This window comes from Pantherophis guttatus, chromosome 1, assembly GCF_059756535.1.
Source record: "Pantherophis guttatus breed Tessera chromosome 1, ASM5975653v1, whole genome shotgun sequence".
Lineage (NCBI taxonomy): Eukaryota > Metazoa > Chordata > Lepidosauria > Squamata > Colubridae > Pantherophis > Pantherophis guttatus.
Genome location: NC_142063.1, coordinates 176284875 through 176308489, shown reverse-complemented (window position 1 = coordinate 176308489; position 23615 = coordinate 176284875). Strand labels below are relative to the sequence as shown.

At 40.6% G+C, this 23615-nt stretch overlaps 1 protein-coding gene across 7 annotated transcripts in view; it reads left to right on the top strand.

Annotated features, from left to right (window-relative positions):
- IKZF2 (IKAROS family zinc finger 2) overlaps window positions 1-23615 on the top strand; it is a 159698-nt gene that overhangs the window by 66870 nt on the left and 69213 nt on the right. For 4 of the 7 annotated variants that reach the window (XM_060688180.2, XM_087882181.1, XM_060688179.2 and 1 more), the window contains one exon: window positions 16998-17267. In XM_060688180.2, coding sequence (XP_060544163.1) covers window positions 16998-17267 — 270 coding nt within the window. The remainder of the gene's footprint in view (window positions 1-16997; window positions 17268-23615) is intronic. The other 3 variants (XM_087882180.1, XM_060688181.2, XM_060688178.2) reach the window with 1 other exon arrangement.

Genomic DNA, 23615 nt, shown 5'->3' with positions numbered 1-23615 from the left:
TCGTTGCAGAAAGGAATAAGAGCAGTATATAACAGAAATAAAGCATGTGTGAGAATAAACAAAATACACATTTAATGGTTCAATGTTGACCAAGGATTCTGAGCGAGATACCAAATAAATGGCACTTACCCACAGATTAAGTCGTAATTTTTATTATGGTCATAGACCAATTTACTCACACATTTGTTGTTTTAAACCGTTTTATTTTTCATGATTATAATGACTTCTGCAGTTATTTTTTGGTTGTGTGTATATAATTTTTTAACTTGTAAGTGCCCAGAATCACAGCAGCAAGATAGGTGGCTGTATACATGTAATAAATGAATAAATAATTTCTTCCACAGCAGTAGCCAGTAGCAACTTGATTCTTCCCCTTGTATTCCTGCAGAGCATTGCAGGATCCCCTCTGCTCTTTTGGGATCCAATATCTTATCTTCTGTTCCACTATTTTTCTTTCTCTTTCTCTTAGGGCTCATTGCCTATTTCATCAGCAAGGTCCAAAAGCTGTTTCTATGTTCCCAGAAGTATGAAATGTCTTTTACACCTCTCGCTTTTGGTTGTCATTCTAGTCCACAGGCTACCTCATTTTTTAGATTCTGTTCTTTATGGAGAGTTGTTCCTTTTTCAATTCCTATTGTGGTATCTCTATGTGTGATTTGATAAATCTTCATCCTCCCCCAAGTACTTCATCCTCCCCCAAGTTCTAGAAGTGTATCCTAGAACTTTAAGATAGAACAAGATCAAAAGTCAGTATTTTATTTTCTAGCCTTGTTACTATTAACATTTTAATAACCAGTTTATAGATTGAAGATACAAGTAGTCCTTGAGTTATGACCTCAGTTGGGACCAGAATGTCTGTTTCTAAGCAAGGTGATTTTTAAGCGAATTGTTAATTAAATCACTGCTGTTGTTAAGTGAATCATATAGTCATCAAGTGAATCTGGCTTCTCCTATTGATTTTACTTGTCAGAAGCCAGTTGGGAAGGTTGAAAATTGCAATGACATGACCTGGGATACTGCAACCTTTGTAAATATATGCCAGTTGCCAAGCACCAAAATTTTGATCATGTGACCATGGGGATGCTGCAACAGCTATACATGTGAGGACTAGTTATAAGCCATTTGTTTTCAGTTCCAGTGTATCTTCGAATGGCCACTAAACAAATGGTTATAAGCAGTGGTGAGATTCAAATAACCGGTTTAACAACCGGTTCACGCAGAGTCAGGTTGGCCGTCATGGGAGGCATGGCCCATCCCCGTCCTCCAGCTGCACTGCACATATGGGATGAGCCTCCTGGAATGGCCAACCTGACCCTGGGTGAACCGGTTGTTAAATTTCCACCAAAAGGCTGTTTCCGAGGGTGCTTGTTTGCACGTTGGTCTCTCAGCTATTTCAGCCTTCTGGATGTGGCTCCTTAAAGAGGCAAGGTTTCTGAGGAATGAGGAGGGGGAGTTACCATAGAGAAAAGGAGTTGATGCTCCTGAGAGCTCATGCAGGAAGGTAAAGAATTGGGGGAAGTGGAGGGAGGAAAGCAGATTCTGGATGCTGCGCTGCAATGGAGAAAAGGGAAATGGAGCGGCCAGCACAAGGAAAGGAGGAGGAGCAGGAAGAAGAAAGAGGGAAAGCAGCCTCCTCCTTCCCTCGTGCCAGCCGTTCTGTTGCCCGTTTCTCCATTGCAGTGCAGCACCATACCATGGAGCATGCCCCATCTACCACTGCCCAGATGCCCTCACTTCCCCCAAGCATTTCTTTGCCTACCTGATTTCCAGCTCCATCACATTTCTCCATCGCATTTCTTGCCGTCGTGTGCAGGGAAGCAAGTTTGTGGGACTAAAAAAAAGGTTCAATCAATCAATTCCAACTTTGCGAGATTTCGTGAGAAGTTGGAATTGATTAATATAATTTTTTTTTATCCCACAAACTTTTGTTTCCTGCACATGATGACGAGAAACACAATGGAGAAACGCGATAGAGCTGGAAATCAGGTTAGCAAAAAATGCTTGGGGAAAGCCAGGGCATCTGGATGCCAGGCACTGAAATGGGCCTGTCTCTCTCCAGCAGCTGCCCAGGCCTGCTGGAGGGAAGGCTGGCATCTACTGGCTTTTAACACAGTGGCATATCTATCATACATATATGTGCAGTTCAGGTTTCTAACAAATCGCCTTCAGGAAACTTTTGCCTGATGCATTTCTCCTCTAACTTCAAGTTGCAATAACCAAGTGCTTTTCCATATGCACCTCAAGCATGAAATTGTAACTCTGCCCACTTCTGTTGCAACGACCATTAAGTTCCTCCCAAAAGAGATTTGTACTTCTGAGCGTGCTGGCAGATTTGAGCCTCACCAAGTTTGAGGCTGAGAGTGAGTGGGGCCAAGAGAGTCACTGGGAAGGAACCTCGAAGTTCACACAGCTGCCTCAGTGACTTTTGCCTGGGAACAGTTGCCTCTGCTTCTCCAGACGCCTCTGCTTGAATCCTCCACCCTGCCTCATTCTATTGCTCTTTCTGTGGGTGTGGGTGTATGCACACATGCGTTCTCCACACGACTTCCCTCCGAAATCTGTCTCGGCTTCAGTCCACCTTTTAATTCCGCTTTTCTGCCTACCCACCACCCATCTGGTTCCCTCTATTTTCCCAGTGGGATAAGGTTCTCCTTTCCTTTTGTCTCAGAGTCTGGGTCCTCTGAATCAGCTGCATAGGTTCACTCCTCAGTCATCCCCTCCCCAAGTCCTAGGAAAGTGGCTGATTTTTGCTTCTCCTCCAACCCCAGTTTTTCACTTCCCTATTTCTCCTGCTGTCAGTTTTGGAAGTTGAACGAAAACCAGATGTGTTCCAGAAAACACAGATTCATCATAACTGGTTAGCCAAACTCAACAAAAAATTAGCTATCAGTTCTGCTGAACCGGTGTGAACCAGCTGAATCCCGTCACTGATTATAAGTTGAGAATATTGAAATAGAATAGAACACAGCATAACACAACACAACACAGTTTGGAGGGGACCTTGGAGGTCTTCTGGTCCAGTCCCCTGCTCAGGCAGGAGAACCTAGACTATTTAAAATAAGTGGCTGTCTAGTTTCTTCTTAAAAACTTCCAATGATGGCGCACCCATGATTTCTGAAGTCAATCTATTCCACTGGTTAAATGTCCTTACTGTTAGGAAGTTTCTCCTTAATTCCAGGTTGCTTCTGTCTTTGGTTAGTTTCCAACCGTTGTTTCTTGTCCTGCCTTCTGGTGCTTTGTAGAATAATTTGACCCCCTCTTCTTTGTGGCAGCCCCTCAAATACTGCAATACTGCAATAATGAGTCCCAGTAGCACAGTTGTTAGAATGCAGTACTGCAGGCTACTTTTGCTGATCACTGGCTGCCAGCAGTTTGGCAGTTCGGGTCTCACTGGCTCAAGGTTGACTGAGTCTTCCATCCTTCCAAGGTCAGTAAAATGAGGACGCAGATTGTTGGGGGCAATATGCTGATTCTGTAAACTGCTTAGAGTGGGCTGTAAAGCACTGTGAAGTAGTATATAAGTCTAAGTGCTATTGCTATTGCTATCATGTCGCCCCTAATTTTTCTTTTCTTTAGACAAGCCAAACCAAAACCTGCAGCTGTTATTCATATGGTTTAGTCTCCAGGCCTTTGATCATCTTAGTTGCTCTTCTCCATTGTTGGTGGAGACAGCAGCCAGTGTGGGTGGTACTCGCCCAATCAGATGAAAGGACTGAGTCTGCCAATAACATTAAAGCCTGCCCTTGTTGCCGGGTAGATCCAGCTTTTGACCCAGTCCCTTCAGTTGATCGGGCGTGTGGGTTACTGGCTCTGTCTTTCTATATTCTTTTCTATTGCTAAATATTGGATTGATTTACTGGTTTTGACTTTGGACTGCTGGACTACGTTTTCGCTTGTGTGTACTGGTATTTGGACCCTTGGATTGATCAACTACGGCTTTCTCTCCTTCCTGGACTGCTTAATCTGACTGTTGGTCGTTATGAGTGATCCCTGCCTTGTTATTTGGTCTGTGGCTAAAAGGGAAGCCCCGTTTTCCTTGCTGTCCCCTCCGGGAGTTGAGGGGGGCTTTTTCCTTCTTCGGCTCGTTGTGAGGTGTTTTAAAGTGAGTCCTCTATTCTGCCTCTGCCTCCAGCTCCAGAGCGGTGGTTTTTGCCTCAGCGCGGCTGCGGCAGCCATTTTAGGTTGCCTTTTGCGCCGTTCCCGCCTCTGAGATAATTGAAAACCGCCTTTTGTGTCCAGGTGGCCCTTTCGAGGGGGAGGAGGTCATTCCAACCGGCGCCGGCGCTGATTGCATCGTGACTCCCCCCATTGGCGGCAGACTAGCCCTCTTTGTCGCCGCGTGGGAGAAGTCTACTTCCGATAATTGGGTCCTGGCTACCTTAAGATCTGGGTTGGCCATCGAGTTTCTTTCCCCTCCCCCGAGCACCTTTGTTTGCTGTCCGATTTCTCGTAATCCTGACAAGAGAGCGCATAGGGACGCTGCAGTACAGCATCTCCTTTCCATCAGGGCTATCCAACCTGTCCCACCCAATCAAGTCGGGTCGGGGTTCTATTCCCGGGTTTTTCTAGTCCCTAAGTCCTTGGGGGGTGGAGACCCATTCTGGACCTAAAACGGTTAAATCGGTATGTTGTATACCGTAAATTTAAGATGCAATCGTTGAAATCCATCCTTGACGGTGTTAGGAGGGGCGATCTCCTAAGGTATTGAGGTTTTGTTATGGGGGGTTCATTATCAGTACAGGGCATTACCCTTTGGGCTCTCGTCTGCCCCCTGTACCTTTACGAAGGTGTTGGCGGCTTTGGCGGCTTCCCTTCGGGTTCAGTCAGTTAGACTTTTATGTTACTTAGACGACATCTTGGTGTTGTCCTCTTCTACTCACCAAGCTGTTTTGGATATTAGGCTAACCCTGGAAACGTTAGCTTCCCACGGGTTTTCTGTAAATCTGGAAAAGAACAACCTTGTTCCCTCTACTTCTCTAGTTCATTTAGGGGCCCTAATTGATTCTGTTCAGGGTAGGGTGTTTCTCTCCCCTGACCGCCAGGATAGTTTGCGAGATTTGATATCTCAGATTGAGGGTTGTAGGTCTAGTTCTCCTTATATTCTTTCTCAGTTATTGGGGAAGATGATTTTGGCCATTGCCATTGTTCCCTGGGCTCAGCTCCATGCCCGGGAACTTCAATGGTTTCTCTTGCCTTTACAGAAATCGGGCAAAGGCACGTCAACCAGGCCGGTTCCCGTCCCCTCCTCAGTGCTCAGATCCCTCCGGTGGCGGCGGTCCCCAGCGATATCAGCAAGCTGTCTCTTCCTAGAACCCCGGCGGGTGGTGGTAACCTCCGACGCCAGTCTCCAGGGCTGGGGTGCCCATTGCCAAGGCCAACTGGCCCAGGGGACGTGGAGCATAGCGGACTCTCTTCATCCGATCAACTGGTTGGAACTACAAGCTGTCTTCCTGGCTCTCCGAGCGTTTCGCCATCTTGTCTCCAGGTCTCATGTGCTTGTACTAACGACAATGTGACGGCCAAGGCACATCTCAACAAGTTGGGCGGCACCAGGTCCAAGGTCCTGTTGTCTCTGACCATGAAACTCAGCCTCTGGGCGGAACGCCATCTCGAGTCTCTACGGGCGGAACACATTTCCGGTGTCGCCAATGCCCAAGCAGATTGGCTGAGCCGTCAGGAGGTGGACAATGCGGAGTTGCGTCTTCATCCCAGGATCTTTTGAAACCTGGTTCATTGGTTCGGGACTCCAGTTGTGGACCTGTTTGCGACACATGCCAATGCTCAGTTGCCCTGTTTCTTTGCCCGGTTTCCGGAACCTCAGGCGGAAGCCATCGATGCACTTCGGGCTCCATGGCCGGACGGTCTTTTGTACGCCTTCCCTCCAACCTCCTTACTTCCCAGGGTCATCCGCAGGATTCTGGACGAACGGGCGGAGGTGATTCTCTTGGCTCCCCATTGGCCGCGCAGAGCATGGTTTGCGGACTTGGTTTCCCTCTCTGTCGCTCCCTTCTGGCACATTCCTCTCGAGACGGACGCTCTGACACAAGGGGCACTGAGCCATCCGGACCTTCCTTGGCTCAGCCTGACCGCCTGGAGGTTGAGCGGCTCTCCCTGACAAGTGCTCATGTTCCGGGAGATGTTATTCTGACGATCCAGGCATCGAGACGCCCCTCCACGGACCGGATCTATTCTGCGACTTGGCGGGCCTTTTGCGCTTGGTGTGCCCGGGCCGGTGTGAATGTCTACCAACCTTCTATTGTGAACATACTTGTCTTTCTACAGCAAGGCCTCTCCGACGGCCTTGCACCCAACACATTACGTCGTCAGGTGGCTGCCCTTTCTTCGGTACTTACTTGTGGGTGGCTGTCATCATTGTCTCAACATCCCTTGATTAGATGTTTTCTTCGGGGCGCCACGAACTTGTCTCCTCCAGTCCTGCATCACTACCCTACCTGGGATCTCCTCTTCGTCCTCGAATCCCTCGTGGGTGCACCATATGAGCCATTGAGAACTATGTCTCTCTGCCTGCTTTCTTGTAAAGTCGCCTTTCTGGTGGCTGTGACCTCGGCTCGTCGCATCTCTGAGGTAGCGGCTTTGTCTATCAAGCCTGATTTATGCGTGTTTCACCCAGACCACGTTGTTCTCCGCTTGGACCCTACCTTCGTGCCAAAAGTCAACTCCGTTTTCCACCATTCCCAGGAACTTATTCTACCAAATTTCTGCCCGCAACCTTCCCATCCTCGTGAGCACCGTTGGCACATGCTGGATGTGCGGTGGGCGTTATGAATTTACATCAAGCGGACTACAGAATTTCGCAGGTTGGAAGTGTTATTTGTCTCTTTCCTTCCTGTCTCATTGGGCGTCAAGGTGTCGTCTTCCACTATTGGCCGCTGGATTCGACAGACCATTGCTTCAGCTTATGACCTTCGTTCTCTGCTGTGACCATCCCGGGTGACAGCTCACTCCACACGCAGCGCGGCCACGTCGGCGGCCTGGGCTGCTCAAGCTCCATTGTTGGAGATTTGCCGGGCAGCTACCTGGACCTCTCCGGCGCCGTTCATACGGCATTATAAACTGGACAAGTTTGCTTCTGCTGAAGCCGTGTTTGGTCGTCAAGTGTTGCAGCGGGTTGTGGCTAGCGAAGTTGTTTCGGACCAGCCTGGCCCCTCCCAGACTTTGGGACAGTGAACTGGGGTATGTCCCACACTGGCTGCTGTCTCCACCAACAATGGAGAAGGGGCATTGGTCCTACCTGAGACGCTCCTTCTCATTGTGTGGAGACAGCAGCCAGACCCTCCCTTTGCCTGTCTGGTCCTTCATTGTTTCCTCCTTGGATCTTTCTCTCTTTCCGGCCTACCCACACGCCGAGTCTGCACTTATAGTCCTTCGCCAAAAGCTGGATCTACCCGGCAACAAGGGCGGGCTTTAATGTTATTGGCAGACTCAGTCCTTTCAGCTGATTGGGCGAGTACCACCCACACTGGCTGCTATCTCCACACAACGAGAAGGAGCGTCTCAGATAGGACCAATGCCCCTTCTCTGAACTTTTTCCAAGGTCTCAACATTTTTTTTTGTAGTATGGTGATGAAAATTGGTTGCAGTATTCCAGGTGTGGTCTTACTAGGGATTTATGAAGCAATACTAATACTTCATGTGATCATGACTCTATGCCTCTGTTTATACAACCCAGGATTGTATTAGCTTTTTTGGCTGCTGCACACTGCTGGCTCATATTCAAGTGATCATCCACTAGGATTCCAAGGCCCCTTTCACAGTTACTGTTTTTGAGCCAGGTTTTACCTAATCTGTACTTATATCTTTGATTTTTCCTGCCTTAATGTAAAACTTCGCTTTTCTCCACATTAAATTTTTTTTTGTTGAATAGGGCCCATTGTTCAAGTTTGTCAAGATCTTTTTGGATCCTGAGCTTGTCTTCTGGCATGTTGGCTATTCCTGCCAGCTTAGTGTCATCTGCAAATTTGATGAGTTCCCCTTCTATTCCCTCATCTAAATAATTTATGAAGATATTCAAGAAGTTTAGGTAGTCCTTAGTTATAGTAGTTCTTAGACCCTTTTCGTTTTTCCCTCTTCTTAGAGCAGAGAGACTGCTTATATAAGGTTATCTCTTTTGAGCTGCTTTTCTCCGCAGTATGTCTATAAAAAGTTCTAACTAGAAGTTAGCAAGCTCAGCTCTGTGACTTTAATTAGTTCTTTAGAACCCTCTGGCTGCCTGACACTGACAAGACCCTAACCAATTTCACATGGAAGTGTTTGGTTTGCTTCAGTGGTGGGATTCAGTCGGTTCTCTCCGGATCGCATGAACTGGTAGCAGCGACTGCGGGAGGCTCCACCTACTTGCCCGGACTTAATGTGTGACTACTGTGCATGCGCAGAAGGCTGTGCGCATGCAGCCGTGCTTACATTTGCGAACCAATAGGGAAGGTAAGTGAATCCCACCTCTGGTTTGCTTCCTAAGCCCACCAGGCAATCAGTTGGAGCTAGTGCATTCCTTTCAATCTGTATGCCCCATTGTGTGCTTGCTTACTCTCCTATAATCCCTTCCTCCCTAATGAATATAAATCCAGACATTAAATTCTTTCTTGTTAATTACCCTAGTATCTGGATAACTATTACAAAAGGCTATAAGACTTGTCCCTTTATTCGGCTCCATCTCAGAAATTTCTGCTGTTTGGACTCACCAGCTGTCTTCAGTCATATTCTTACCTTGTAAAGAAAGGAAATTTGTGAGCATGGTTGTGGTCACGAGGTTTTTCACTGCTTTGTTTAATGACTGAGCCACTGGTCCCAACTCTGCCACTAAACACATAATGCTTGTAATGTATTTTATCTTCTTAAAAGGTCATTCTTTTATACTTCATATAATTAACAGTTTTGGGAGGCTTATAGTCCTAGAAGTTTTAAAATGGAAACAGATAAATGTTGTCTGCCTTAGCAAATAAGTCTTATATTAACTTTAGTTTCTAAGAACTTTTACTTTTAAAACAGATTCACAGAAATATTTCAGAAATAATGTTCTGCTTCTCCCAATGAATCTCAGGAATTGTGAACATTTGTGAGTATTTGTATTAGCTGGACCTTGCTAGTTGCAGCATGGAGTTAAAGATATTTGGGAAAATGGAAAAGCCTCAGAGGGAACAGCATTTCAACTTAATCATCCCCAGATAAACTGGTTTTAACCAGGAAAATGCTGAAGAAATTCTAAGAAGCTTTTTGCGCAACACTTCAGTCAGTAGAGTATTTGCTTCCTATGACATTTTTCCTAGTCTCAACTCCTAAACAGCTACATTCCTGAAAAATAACCCTTTCTCTGTTAGAGTGACTTCTCTTTTTCTCAAAGAGATTAGAAGAGAATGTAATATAAATAGCATGTCATTTCTTTTCTGTGTCTTTTTAAATGGGTAACATGGTGCATAGAGAAAGTTCCAGGTTTAGTCTCATGATATCTATAGTTTATAAGTGGACCTCAGGTAGCAGGACTGGGGAAAAAAATCTTAAACTCTGGACATTGGCTGAAATATGTTGAAATATGCAATCAGATATTCATATTTGTCATAAGTATAGAATATCAGGATTAGCTAAATGAAATGGTATGATTTCTACGTACATCCACGTATGAAAAGCCAATAAACTAAGAAAAAAATCAAAATATATTAGTCTTCAATTATATATTCATTTGAAATTCATTTGGAATTAACCAAAAGGCACAAAGCTTATGACTTCTGCCCTGCAAAACTCATTGTGCAAAGTTGATCTTCTCAGGATTCATATCTATTTCTGTCTGGGGTTTTCATGGGATTTTCTAATACTGTGTTTTAAATGGTACTATTTATATCCCATATTAGTTGAGTTAATTAAGAGGTCCCAGTTCACTAAAGGAAATGATAGTAAAATATAATTTTATGCAAGCCTTATCTTCTTATCCGTATTTGGCATTCACTGTATTGTATACTGACCTTTCAGTAACTATTCTGAATCTTTAGATGATAACAAGTTATCTTACAGCATTAATAGATTATATTGCTGAACTTGTGGCATGTTGTGCAAAACGTTAGTAACTTGCTTTTCATGACTAGGATCAAAACTTTCCAGCTCTTTCCAGAAATCCAAATGGGATTTGGATTATTTCTTTTCTTATAGCCTCTCATGCTGCATAACAAAGGTACATTTGAAATTAGGATTCTTAGGAGGAATTTATAATTTGGTACACTAGTCTGGGATTATGCTTTATCCATAATATTAATGTGATACAATTGTGTAATATAATGTCTGACACCATCGTAGAGAGAAACAGTTTTACAAACCATAGCGGAGCAATTTAGCTATTGCACTAAACAAAAACCGTGGTACTGTAACAATAAAATAAAAGCATTATATGTGGCCTCACATATCCTTGGGAATAACTAAAATGATTCCTTCAATCTTGTTTTTATCAGGCATAGTTCATAGCTTATATGTGCTGTTGAGAGATACATGAATGAAAGTTATGCTAGATGTTCAGATTCAAAACTACCCATCTTGTGGGAAAAATTTAACCTTCATGATATCTTCCTCACTATGAACCTGGGGCATAAACAACCAGGGAATGTTATACTCTGTGTTAGTGTGTCAAGGTTCAGTCTTTATGGTATCAGGGGCACAGTTGTCAAGAATCATAGCACATTTATCATATCGGTTTCAGTGGTGGAGTTACATATGCTGTTGGGAACTTACAATTAGAATGGGAGTCCTTTGACTTTGGTATTATTATCCTACACAGCAAACTGCTGTAGCTACAGACTAGAAGTCTTCTAGATTTTAAATAAGTAATCCCTCAGTTTTCCTAGCAAAGAAAACAAAAACAAAAGTAAACAAACAAAAAACCCCACCTTAGACAAAGTGTGCCTTTATTTTGTCAGGAAGCTGCCTAGTGCCTAGCAACAGAACATGCTTCTTGTTGTATTCAGCAGCCTGGAAGTATACTTTGGGAATTCCTCCATGCAAATATATAGAGGTTGTCCAATAATCAGTCCTTTGAACTGTTGGCAGATTGAGAAATCTAGATAATGTACTGTAAGTACTTAGAATTTCTTAATTTTTTTTTCAAATAAACATTCAAATTAGCGAAGGCATAATTACTGATAACAGAGGAGGTGAATGGCAAATATTTTGTATGAGCAATTCAAAAATATTTTCTGTGTGCTTTTTCCCTTTGTCTTTCTTGTGGTTTAAAAATGCTAATGTGAGAAAATAAACATAAGCCAAAGGTGTTGGATGAACACTGCAGAAACAACAAGTTGATACACAGATGCATAGATTTAATGAGATACCATCATGCTATTTATTTATTCCAAGAACAATGATAAAACAAGAAAAGTTTACAATCTGAACTAGTTTATATATATTTTGAAATACCATCTGTCGCTGCAGACAGAACAATATAAATGTAAGCCTGCATGGGCCAAAACTCCTGCCCACCCCACCCCACCCCACCCCCGTGACAGTTTTTTTTTGCAGATTTTCAAAACTGAATAATAATTTTATGGCCTGGAACAGATTAGGGTCCTCTGCAGAAACATGAGACAGAAAGGATATGTATACATATTATTCAATACTTCGGCCTTTCAGAGTTTGGAGGTTTTTGCTGCTTCTTCACGTTTCAGACAAATTAACAAAAGAACTTAAGGAGAAAGAGGATACAGAATATTACAAAGTGTGGTGTAGATGGTATGAATGGTTGGAGAATAGGAAAAATGAGAAAGAGGAATAAAGGAGGGGGGGAAATGTTGAAGATCAAGGTACAATGTAGACAAAATAAAGAAAGATGGAAAACAATTGTTGAATAAGACAAAGTTAAAATATGTATAAATAGATGTAAATAGCAAGAAAGGATCACTTCGAAGTAGCTGTAGGAAAAAGTGATATGTATATAAACGTGTGTTTGTGTCTTGTTTTAATGTATTCAAAATAAAAAACTTAAAAAAAAAACTTTTTGAATGCTCTTTTTCACATCTAAGGCAATAGACAGGACACATGGCATGTGAACCGGCACGTGTGAACCAGTCACCTTTTTCAGTCCTGTTGTAACTTCAGTCACTTTAATGAATGATTGTAGGTCAAGAACTACCTGTAGAGAATAAACCACACTATGACAGGGCATGGGCAAATATGATATTCAATGGGTTTTAAAAAAAGTTCTTCAAATACACTACAATGCTTTTACATTTAATATTGTTTTCAGCATATAAGAGTCAAATTGGGTTAAATAAAAAAAGATTTATTCCATTGTTTGCTTTTTATTTGATATTTCATTGTTTGCTTTTTATTTGACCCTCTATGAGACATTTTTATGAAAGGTGAGATACAGATGGAATACATAAATATGCAGCTCACAATCACTTAAATAATGAGATGAGTGGTATATAAATTTGATTAATAAATAAAAATAAATAAATATATGGATAGCCTCTGGCTTGTGGGCTGACTGTAGTCTTCTAACTCTTCCTATGTGGCTGTCCATCCTCTTATGCAATGTTTCTCAAACTTGGCAACTTTAAAATGTCTGGACTTCAACTCCCAGAATTCCCCAGCCAGCAAGCTGTTTGAACAATACTTCTTTAATGCATCTCCAGAAACATTTAATGTTTCTCCAATTCTGCTTCAAAAGAGGACCCACAGGCTCTTCTATCCCCTATGTATGCCTGCTCCCAGCAGTTTGTCAAAGTCCTGTTTTGAGATTTTCAAAACCAGTCATGACGGGGAAGTGAACACACAATGAGCATAATTACTGTGCCTTTTCCTCAGCACAAACATCATAATCATTATTCATGCTGATGGGAAAGGACTTTATATTTTTTCCAGAATGGCTGCTTATTTGCTGCTATTATAAGTGAGTTAGTGGCCATCTAAAGTGGGGGCTGGGGTCTCCAAACTTGGCAACTTTAAGACTTCAACTCCCAGAATTCCGCAGCCAATCATGCTGCCTCGGGAATTCTGAGAGTTGAAATCCACAAGTCTTAAAGTTGCCAAGTTTGGAGACCACCGATCAAAAGGTGTCTGGCAGATCTAGGTTTTAAAAAATGCCTCATAGCAGTGGTGGGTTTCAAATTTTTTTATTACCGGTCCTGTGGGCGTGGCTTGGTGGGCGTGGCATGGCTTGGTGAACGTAGCTCGGTGGGCGTGGCAGGAGAAGGATAGTGTAAAATCTCCATTCCCACCCCACTCCAGGGGAAGGTTACTGCAAAATCCCCATTTCCTCCTGATCAGCTGGGACTTGGGAGGCAGAGAATAGATGGGGGCGGGGCCAGTCAGAATTTTTACTACCGGTTCTCCGAACTACTCAAAATTTCTGCTACCAGTTCTCCCGAACTGGTCAGAACCTGCTGAAACCCACCTCTGCCTCATAGTATACAGGTAGAGGGAGAAGAGGCTCCAGGCCTCTTTTGCTCCCAGAGATTTTGGTCAAGACTGCTCCTTCTCTACTACATTTGCTTTCTGGGCAGAGCAAGATTAAGAACTCTCTCCTTATCCCCTGAGATCTTGTGTAATTTTATCTGTGTGCGGGACAACCACCCTCTCCTGAAGAATTCTTAAGGGATTGCAGTGATAAGACTTGAATAATTTTTAGTCTCTTGAGTAAAATTGATTTTAAAATGTTGTTTAGTTTTGACAAAAAGTGTGAATGTTTATTTCTTTGACTGTGTTACTTTTGGAAATATGCCTTACAAATATCAGTGTTTTAAAGATTGAAATTTCCAAAAAATTTGGACTAGCTTCAACATTTTCTAATGCAGGAATAAATAGGACAGATTAAGAGATAACAGTGATACAGGGAGTGTAAAAATGAGATAAATAAATTTAAGAAAATAAATTGAGAAATAGACAAACTTTCAAGTAAATTGAAATCTGATTTATTTCTCAGTTCTTCATTGTTTTTAAAGATTGGTCTGGTTAAAACTCCAGTAAACTTCTAACTGCAGTGTATTAAGTTATACTAGGCAGAAGAAATTACATAACTATTTGTAAAGAGTCAGGGTGATCCCTTCTGTAGCAGCATTCCCCTCCTTGGAGAGCTGCAATTTTTTCTCTTAGTCCCAGAAGTGGAGGAAATGTTCACACAGCAACAAGTACTTATAGCAGGTTTCTAGTGATATAAGGACAGAAGAAAAGGACAAGTGGACCTTTTTAATACTGAAAACAGTTTTGATTACGGACCAAAGTTATTTTCTGTGGAGTGTGGAATTTAATAATTTCTACAAATAAAGTTGTATGTGAGAAAGAACTGGACCTAAACATCTGTGTAATTCAAAGCTGAAAGTCTTTTGTTTTATTGAATATTCTTACTGCATTCTAGCCGGGATTGAGAATAAAAATTCAGTATTGCAGGTTAAGGAAGATAGTGTTAATAAATATTTTAGGCATGCAACCAGCATAGTCCCGCTAATTGTGGTCTTCTTTCCAAAGGACAGATATAAGAAAGTTTCTGAAATCAAACAAAGAAGAAACAAAATAAGAAAATAAATGTCTATTACTTGTCTAGTAAAATATTCACTTCCTTTATTTTTAAATAGATGCATTTTCTCGATTTAATTTTTTTGCATGCATGCATATTATTTTAACTATAGAGAAAAGTGTGTACTAATAAAGTGTTTTAACAGTTTGGATTGATTTTGGAAGAATGTTTAGTTACTTTTGTTAAGATTTCCACTGGGAGGGGTAAAAACTCACATTGCAGGGGAAATGGTTCAACTTTGAATCCCTCAGTTAAAGTGATTTTTGGTATATTAGAGTAGAAAGAGTCTGCTTTGCCTGAAGGATTGTTGATCAAAATATAACATGATTCAATATAAAGAAACTTGTATGTTTCTATACAGCAAAACCTGTTTACAAATTAGCAGGGTTGATCTGAATTTAGGATGATTCACCCAATCCTTTTAACTTGTAAACTGGTGCCCATTAGCATATTACTCTTAAGTGGATTGCTATTGAATCAAATATTAAAGATAAAGGAAATGCAATCATGAGATTTTAACTTTTTATAGATAAGGCAAAATTTGAATCCAGGTCCAAATTTAAATATTTTTGCAAATGGCTACAAAAATTGTTTATCCTGTTCTTAAACATATATTAATAATAATAAAACCTTTACTTAGATAGAATAGAATAGAATAGATTTTTTTATTGGCCAAGTGTGATTGGACACACAAGGAATTTGTCTTGGTGCATATTCTCTCAGTGTACATAAAATAAAAGATACGTTCATCAAGAATCATAAGGTACAACACTTAATGATAGTCATAGGGTACAAATAAGCAATCAGGAAACAATATCAATATAAATCATAAGGATACAAGCAACAAAATTACAGTCATACAGTCATAAGTGGAAGGAGATGGGTGGGGGGAACAATGAGAAGATTAATAGTAGTGCAGACTTAGTAAATAGTTTGACAGTGTTGAGGGAATTATTTGTTTAGCAGAGTGATGGCATTCGGGAAAAAACTGTCCTTGTGGCTAGTTGTTCTGGTGTGCAGTGCTCTATAGCATTGTTTTGAGAGTAGGAGTTGAAACAGTTTATGTCCAGGGTGCGAGGGGTCTGTAAATATTTTCACAGCCCTCTTCTTTAGTCGTGCAGTATACAGGTCCTCGATGGAAGGCAGGTTGGTAGCAATTGTTTTTTCTGCAGTTCTAATTATCCTCTGAAGTCTGTGTCTGTCTTGTTGGGTTGCAGAACCAAACTAGACAGTTATAGAGGTGCAGATGACAGACTCAATAATTCCTCTGTAGAACTGTATCAGCAGCTCCTTGGACAATTTGAGCTTTCTAAGTTGGCAAAGAAAGAACATTCTTTGTTGTGCTTTTTTGATGACATTTTTGATGTTAGCTGCCCATTTAGCTGCAATATGGTAGAATCTAGAAATTTGAAGGTCTCTACTGTTGATACTGTGTTGTCTAGTATTGTGAGAGGTGGAAGTATGGAAGGGTTTCTCCTAAAGTCTACCACCATTTCTACGGTTTTGAGTGTGTTCAGTTCCAGATTGCTCCAGTTACACCACGAGGCCTGTTGTTCAACCTCCCGTCTGTATGCAGATTCATCATTGTCTTGAATGAAACCAATGACTGTTGTTCAGATGAGTTCAGCATTAAAAGATGGCCACAGATTTATTATTTAAAGACGAAGACAAATATAATACCTGTTTCAAAAGATACGTAATATCCACAGCTTTTTCTCCTGTTTTAAAAGAACATACTCTCTTCTACTTTAAACCATTCCTATTGGATGACATTCTAGCTGAAAGATATATTATTTAATTAATGTTGAGCAAGGAGGGGTGTCATGGTTGGTCATAAGGATGTAATTTGTCTTGAAATCAATATAGTTTGCTCCTAAAGACTTGACTTGTGTCCTAAGCCCACTATCTCAGCCTGATTATCAGATATGTTGATAATGCTCTCAGAATTTCTAGCTGTGATAATACAGAACATTGACAACAGTACACCCTCATGGCAGTGCCAGTTTAGAAAAGACTGTCTAAGGGAATAAATAAAGGAATTACAGGGAATTAATGGATCTTTTGAATTTAATTGAAGTACCAAAGTCTATAGATGGCAGCCAGGAACGGGGAAACCATTTAAATTTTTCCCCTATCAGCAGTCCACATCTTCTTTGACTTCAAGAATTTGACTTGAAGACACAAATGATATTTACAAATAATAAAAAATAGCAACTGCTCCTGGTCCTGTATTTATGTCCTACTCCTTAATTCTGTAGTTATGTCCTGGCTTGTTCATATCCATAAGCCCATAATGTGCTATACTCTGCAGAGCAAGTTTGCAAGTTACATAAAAATTTCAGAATTTGAAAGAATCAAGAAAGTCCTGTATAAACCATTAATGCAATAGTATACTTGTGCATTGTTTTCACAAATGAATGTAAGGGAAAGAGAATTATTTTTAATATGTCTCCTCCTCGTCCTCCTCCTTTTTCTTCTTCTTTTGTAGCAAATTCCATAAAGCGGGAAATGCAAAGTGATGATGAGGATTCTAACAGAAAACGTCTAAAGCGGGAAGATGGGATCACTGGGCAGGATGAAGGGAGCAGTTTGGAAGAGCCCCTGATTGAAAACCAGGAGATTGGGGAGAACAGAAAAATGCAGGAGCTGTCGGGCGAGGGAGGAATCCGGCTTCCGAATGGTAAACTGAAATGTGACGTCTGTGGCATGGTTTGCATTGGGCCCAATGTGCTTATGGTACATAAAAGGAGTCACACTGGTAAGCAGCCAAAAGAAACAAAATGTGATGACTGCCTTTGGCATCTGATGTTGATATTGCCTACATCTATTCTCTAGTATTTCTCAAGTCATCATTGATAATCATGTGTAGTAATGGGAAATTTTTTCTTTTCAAACTTTGCTTACTAGGAAGTAAATATTAAAAAACATGAATTCATGTTCTTATCTCTTTCACAATAATGTTTGAGAAATGATAATTTCCATATTAAGTCTCCTTCACTATGAAGGTATATACTAAATTAGCTGTCTGTTAATATGAACCTCTCTTTTTATTGATTTTACAAAATCCTCCCCTTCTACCATTTCTGGAGGCCACTTGGTGATATAAAATATTTACTAACATTAAAATATCCTTCACAAGAAAAATACAGAGACCAGTGACAGATTCAGCATGAAAACAGTCTACCAACTATTAGCCTCTGTATGCAAAGCAGTCTCCATTTTTAGAGAAATCTAGATTTATTGGGGAACTGTAAAGAATGGCATATGGTTAGGCTGGACTCAGAAATCAAATTTTGGTATGTTGCATATCCTCAATGAAAACTATATTCATGTGTACAATCCCACCCCCCAAATCCTTAAAAATACCAATAGCTGCCATGCCTCAGACTGATTAATACATCCGTATCCGAAGAACTCTGGGATCAGCTTGCTTCGACTTTCCCCCTTGTTTTGTTAAATATTATAGGAAGGATTTAACCTGTCACTGCTTAATTAGAGATCTTGGTAATTCCTGGACTAACTAAGATAGTCACTCTACTACCAAGAAACCAGGACTTCTTTTTTTCAATTTCAGTATTTAATATGCCTGTAGAGTGAGAGGACTATATCCTTACTCTGAAGAAACGTTCATAAAAGCACACCATAGGGAAGTTGATAGAATTTTCTATATGTAGATGTGTTTGATATATACTTATTTCATAATGCATTTTGCCCAGTAATAACTCTATTCCAATAACTTATCTGATAACTCGATCCTGAAATTGCTGATCTCTTCAGTCTTGTCTGAATAGCATTTACAAGAATTTCATTCTTCCCTTGCCTTTCACAGAAATATTGCAAACCCCTTTGGCAGGGACCATGTTCGCTTTGTCTCTTGTATTCTGCTTTCCCTTCATTTCCAGCGTAAGCTGCTTTCCTCAGACAATGTCTTTTGCTCTCTTCCTCCAGCACTTTCCTCCAGAAATGCAGGAACAGCTTCTATCTTTCACACTTTAAATATATTTCTCCCAAATAACTTCTATTTAGCAAGCTGTTGTGTGAAGAGCAAGGAAGATTTGCTTCATACATTGATTAATTGCTTGTACCGGAGAGAATGATCTTTCTCTCAGCTTTTCTCCATTCCCTGCTTCCATGAAGCCAAGAAGGCTTCTCCTTCTCTCTCTTTTTTCCTTTCCTCACAAGAAAGAAGGGAACAAGACTAACTCCCTTAGTTTTGTCCCCTGGAGGCTGATTAAGGTGAGATACAAAACAACAACAAAAGGCCTGTGTTGTCAAAGGAAAATGTTGCAAGGAAAGAAGAAGAAACCAGAATAAGGTTTTTTGTAGGGGAAGGATGGAGGTTTTCCTGGGGCCCTTGCAGATGGCCAGGTTTTGTCTTAGCCAAGAGAAATTAGCATGAGCAGGTTGTTCTGTCTACTTAAGGACAGATGGGCACTACTGGAATGGACAGATTTGCTTTTTTGTGGGCAGGTAAGACTTGCAGACAGCCAATCACCAATGTTTCCCCTTTGTAATCATTTGACTAGTAGAGAGTCTCTCCCCCCCCCACATTTGCAAAAAGCTTCTTCATCTGTAAAAGAAATAAAACATTGGGGTGTTAAAACCAGTTTTAGCTGGTACTGGTGCTGATTAGAATGCCAATGTACCATACAGAAATGGCAATTTCTGCCTGTTGTTTTGCCCAGTCTCCCTCCAAATGACTGGCAATACTGCCCCATGAGTTTACTCCTGTGTAAACTGGCTAAAAACAAAAGTTTCCTGTTTGCACCATACCTTATGACTGCAGCAGGAAGAAGCTAGGAGAAAGTGGAATGGTAAAACCCATCAATCACTGGAGGAACAATTTGCTTTTTTTGCAACTGTGCCCTGTTTGAAAGAATCCATAGCCTTTTCAATTCTATTTTGAAAACTGTTTCTTTACCTGCTATGGGCATGAGGGACCTATGGGAGATTTAACTTTATGGCTGTGATAATTGGTGTGGCAGGGAACAGGACCCACCTGGTCACTTCAGTCCACACATTTCATTATCAATATATCTTTATTGGTGTGCAGCCCATATGACTTGGCTTTGCCTTGGAAATGATCTGTCACCCTCTTTCAATATTTTAACAATACAAAAGACTGCATATCTGAAGTAGGAAACTCAAATGAATTTTTATTGGGACTGCTCAACAGCAGAAAATTTGTACAATAATAAAATATCTTCCAGATAATGATCTCTTTCTACTCTTCCTATTTGTATCAAGGCTATTTCTGTTTAAATCAAGGAAGTTTTGTATCAAGAAACTTCCACAGCCGTATAAAGGAAAGTGATAGATCTATTTTTCAAGAGAAAATGATTTCAGCCAGAATAGACAATCTTCTTAATTCCTGAGTCTGAGATTCAGCTATCCGCTGCTCGTTCATCTTACTTAGATTCATCTTCTGTTTGTTGGAGCAAATGTAAGCATAGCCTCATAGCCTCTAAGAAACTGAAACCATCTGCCCCTTTCTTGATTCAGGTGAAGATAAAGTTGTATATCATTTTTGTATGGTATGGATGATACCATACTCAAAATTCCAGATTTCATCCTCCAGTGTTTCATGTAAACTTTGAATAGCAAGAACCAAAAGGATAGCATCCTATGTATAAACAATAATCAATTCTTAAGTTACTCTCTAGTGTTGGTCCAGCAGATAGGAATGGAACCTCTGATTTCTCCCAGCTCCCAAAACATCTATCAATATTTCTCACTCAATAATATCAAATGCTGCTTAGAAGTCTAGAAAGTTTATTATGGTAGTATCCCCTGTCCTTCTATACTTTCAGAGGTCACTGTCTTTCGTTGCTATATCCAGGCTCAAAGAAAGTGTAATTGGCTTCTTTCAGACCAGTGACACCTTGCGGAAGTGGATATACTTCAGTGGGCAGTAGAAAAATCATAGGATAGCATAGCTCTAGCAGCACAGCCTCTTTCAGGATATCAGCTCCTTGCATAAAGAGACATTAACTGTTTCTCACCCATCTGGCTACACTTTCCTGCCCACCTTTATCAGCTGAAATGAGCAAAGTTCTAGAAAATGAAAGGTTCTTTCCTTGACTCTCAGTATCTTTCCAGTTATATAGGACACTACTGAACTGGAGTGGCATATTATACAGTGGCTTGTTTCTAGCATTAATTGGCAGCGATCAGCATCTGAAAAATTATCCTATGTATTGTAAATATTAGTTATGACTGATTCTGTTCACAGAAAATAAAAAGCCAGATTGCTTTTCCTGCCTGTGTGAGAGACTGTAATTACTAGGAAACTACAACACATAAAAAGATCTGTGTTACATCCAACATTAAGAAGCCTAGACCTGGCTATTACAGTTTGATCTGGTTTGTAAGAAGAAAACATGGTAGCAGACATTGTGCAGAGGCAACATTAAGCCTGTTTCCATGCAACATATCAAATCACAATTTACTGACTAACCCATTATTGGCTGGATTCACACAGCATAGCAAACCATAAACCTAAGTTTACAAAATGCACTGGCCATTTTGACAATATGTCAAAGATCAGTAAAAGTGATTGGGTCATAATCAGGATAGGCAAGGTATACTTTCTTATTACCTCTAATATTTTCTAATATTAGTCCTCTATTATTCTTTAATCTTCTCTAATACTTTCTAATCTTCAGCCTTTCCATTTTATGGAAACATAATCATGATGTTAAATTCAGTTTAGAAAAAGAAAAAGAAAGTGGGGAAGGGGAGAGAAATTCCAAAAGCCCGCAAAGGATTAACAAGCAAAAACAGGAGAGAAAAATTGAGAAGTAAGGAATATCCAGTCTAGAGCATAATATGACTGCATATTTTCTTGAAAAGATTAAGAATGGCTCAGAGATAAATCGCGTGCTTTGTACTGTATATGGAAGACTGTGGGATCACTCTATGGTATCGCTGTTAAAAAGGATCCCAGACGGTGAGGGAAAATTTCCTGAGGGTTTGTAAAGTTGGTGCCATTTATAACACATAATGCTGAACTTAATATTCAGCTCTAGTGCTTCATCTCACAATCACGTTGTTTTATACATTCAAGAAAACATTTAATTGTTTGGATGTTTTCATGTGGAGAGGAGTGTTTCAAAGTAATTGTCACTAATGTACCCTGGATATAAAACATAGGAAGTCACTTTAAAGCAGTTTCAAATGTTAGGTTGTGATCTACTGGCAGAGATAATTTGGACATTTTATACTTCAGGCACTTCAGCATTTTTCTAAAGTAACATTATGATCTTAAAAAAAGAAAAAAAGATTATATAAGCAGTGTTCTTCTCAGAGCCATTACATTTCCTCTACTGAGGAATACTTTTTTGTTCTTTTTCAGAATAAAGCAGTGGTGCATTGACTATTCAGATGTTCTCAACCGTACAGAAATTATTTCTGTTTTGATGTAATTTTGTTCTCTGTTTTTGCTGACCTCAGGCATTGCTTAGATGTTTTATCAAATGAAACTTTCCCTTTGTGGAAAAGTAGTTTACATGTTTAAGTCTTTTAGTTTAATTTCAAAAAGAAAATGGTAGTTATTCTTAGGTAAAAGCTAGAACTTTATTAATAGTATAGTAATACCAAGCAAACTGATGGGCTGACACAGTTGTTGGAGACAGTGATCTAAACATGCAGCCAAACGAAATACCCAAGTTTTGAAATGGTAGGATGAACTGGACCGTTCTCATCTACAAAGAAGATTATTTAGATTTTAGATTTTTTTAAATCTCACTTTTATTATTTTTATCAACAACTCAATGTGGTGACCATACCTAATTCTCCAAACTCCTCCTATGTTCTATAAATAACAATCCTGTGAGATGGGTTGGGCTGAGAGAGAGTGACTGGCCCAGAGTTATCCATTTGGCTTTCATGCCTAAGGTAGGACTAGAACTCACAGTTTCCCATCTAGCCTGGTGCGATAACAACTAGATGATATTATTTTCTTCTACGGAACCTTCTTCCTCACTCATTCCATGGCTAAGATTCTGTCTAACCTGGCAACTTGTTTACTTTTGTCAAAGTTTATCTTCTAGCTCAGTGGTTCTCAACCTTCCTAATGGCGCGACCCTTTAATACAGTTCCTCATGTTGTGGTGACCCCCAACCAGGGGTGGGTTCTAAATTTTTTTACTACCGGTTCTGTGGGCGTGGCTTATTTTGTGGGCATGGCTTGGAGGTTATGTGACCGGGTGGCCATGGCTATGTGTATAGGGACTACTCAGAGGGCTGAAAAAAGTCATTTCTGACAGGTCCTCGCACTTTTGACTGGTCCTCACACTTATGACCATCCTCACATTTATGCCCATGCAGCATTCTTAACAACCATGTCACTCATTTCACAACTGCTTCTTTTCACCATGGTGATAAGATAGGGCAAAAAACGTAAAATGTGAGGATAGTCGTAAATTCGAGAACTGGTCAAAAGTGCGAGGACCAGTCAAAAATAACTTTTTCAGCCCTCTGAGTAGTCCATGTGCACAAAAGGACTACCCAGAGGGCTGAAAAAAATGATTTCTGACAGGTCCTCACATTTTTGACCGGTCTTCGCACTTATGACTGGTCATCATTTATGCCCATTGTAGCATTCTTAACAACCGTGTCACTCATTTCACAACTGCTTCTCTTCACCATGGTGACAAGATAGGGCAAAAACGTAAAATGTGAGGACAGTCGTAAATTCGAGGACTGGTCAAAAGTGCGAGGACCAGTCAGAAATAACTTTTTCAGCCCTCTAAGTAGTCCATATGCATAAAAGGATACAGCAATAGAGAGGGATGAAGGAAGGGAAGGGAAATTAGAGTAGGAGTGAGGGTAAGAGAGGGAGGAAGAGAGGAGGAGAAGGATAAAGGAAGAGGAAGTAGGGAGGAGAAGAAGAGGGAGAGGAAGAGAAAGTAAGAAGGAAAGAAAAGAGAGAGGTGGTAGGTTTGAGGAGAAAGATTGCTGTACAATAAAAAAGATGAAAGGGAAGAAAGCCAACCCCAAACAAATATAAAGATATTAAGATAAAGAATGAATTGTTAAACTTTAAAGAATAAAAGAGAACAAATATGAATAAATAACAATAATTAGAAACACACATACAAACATAC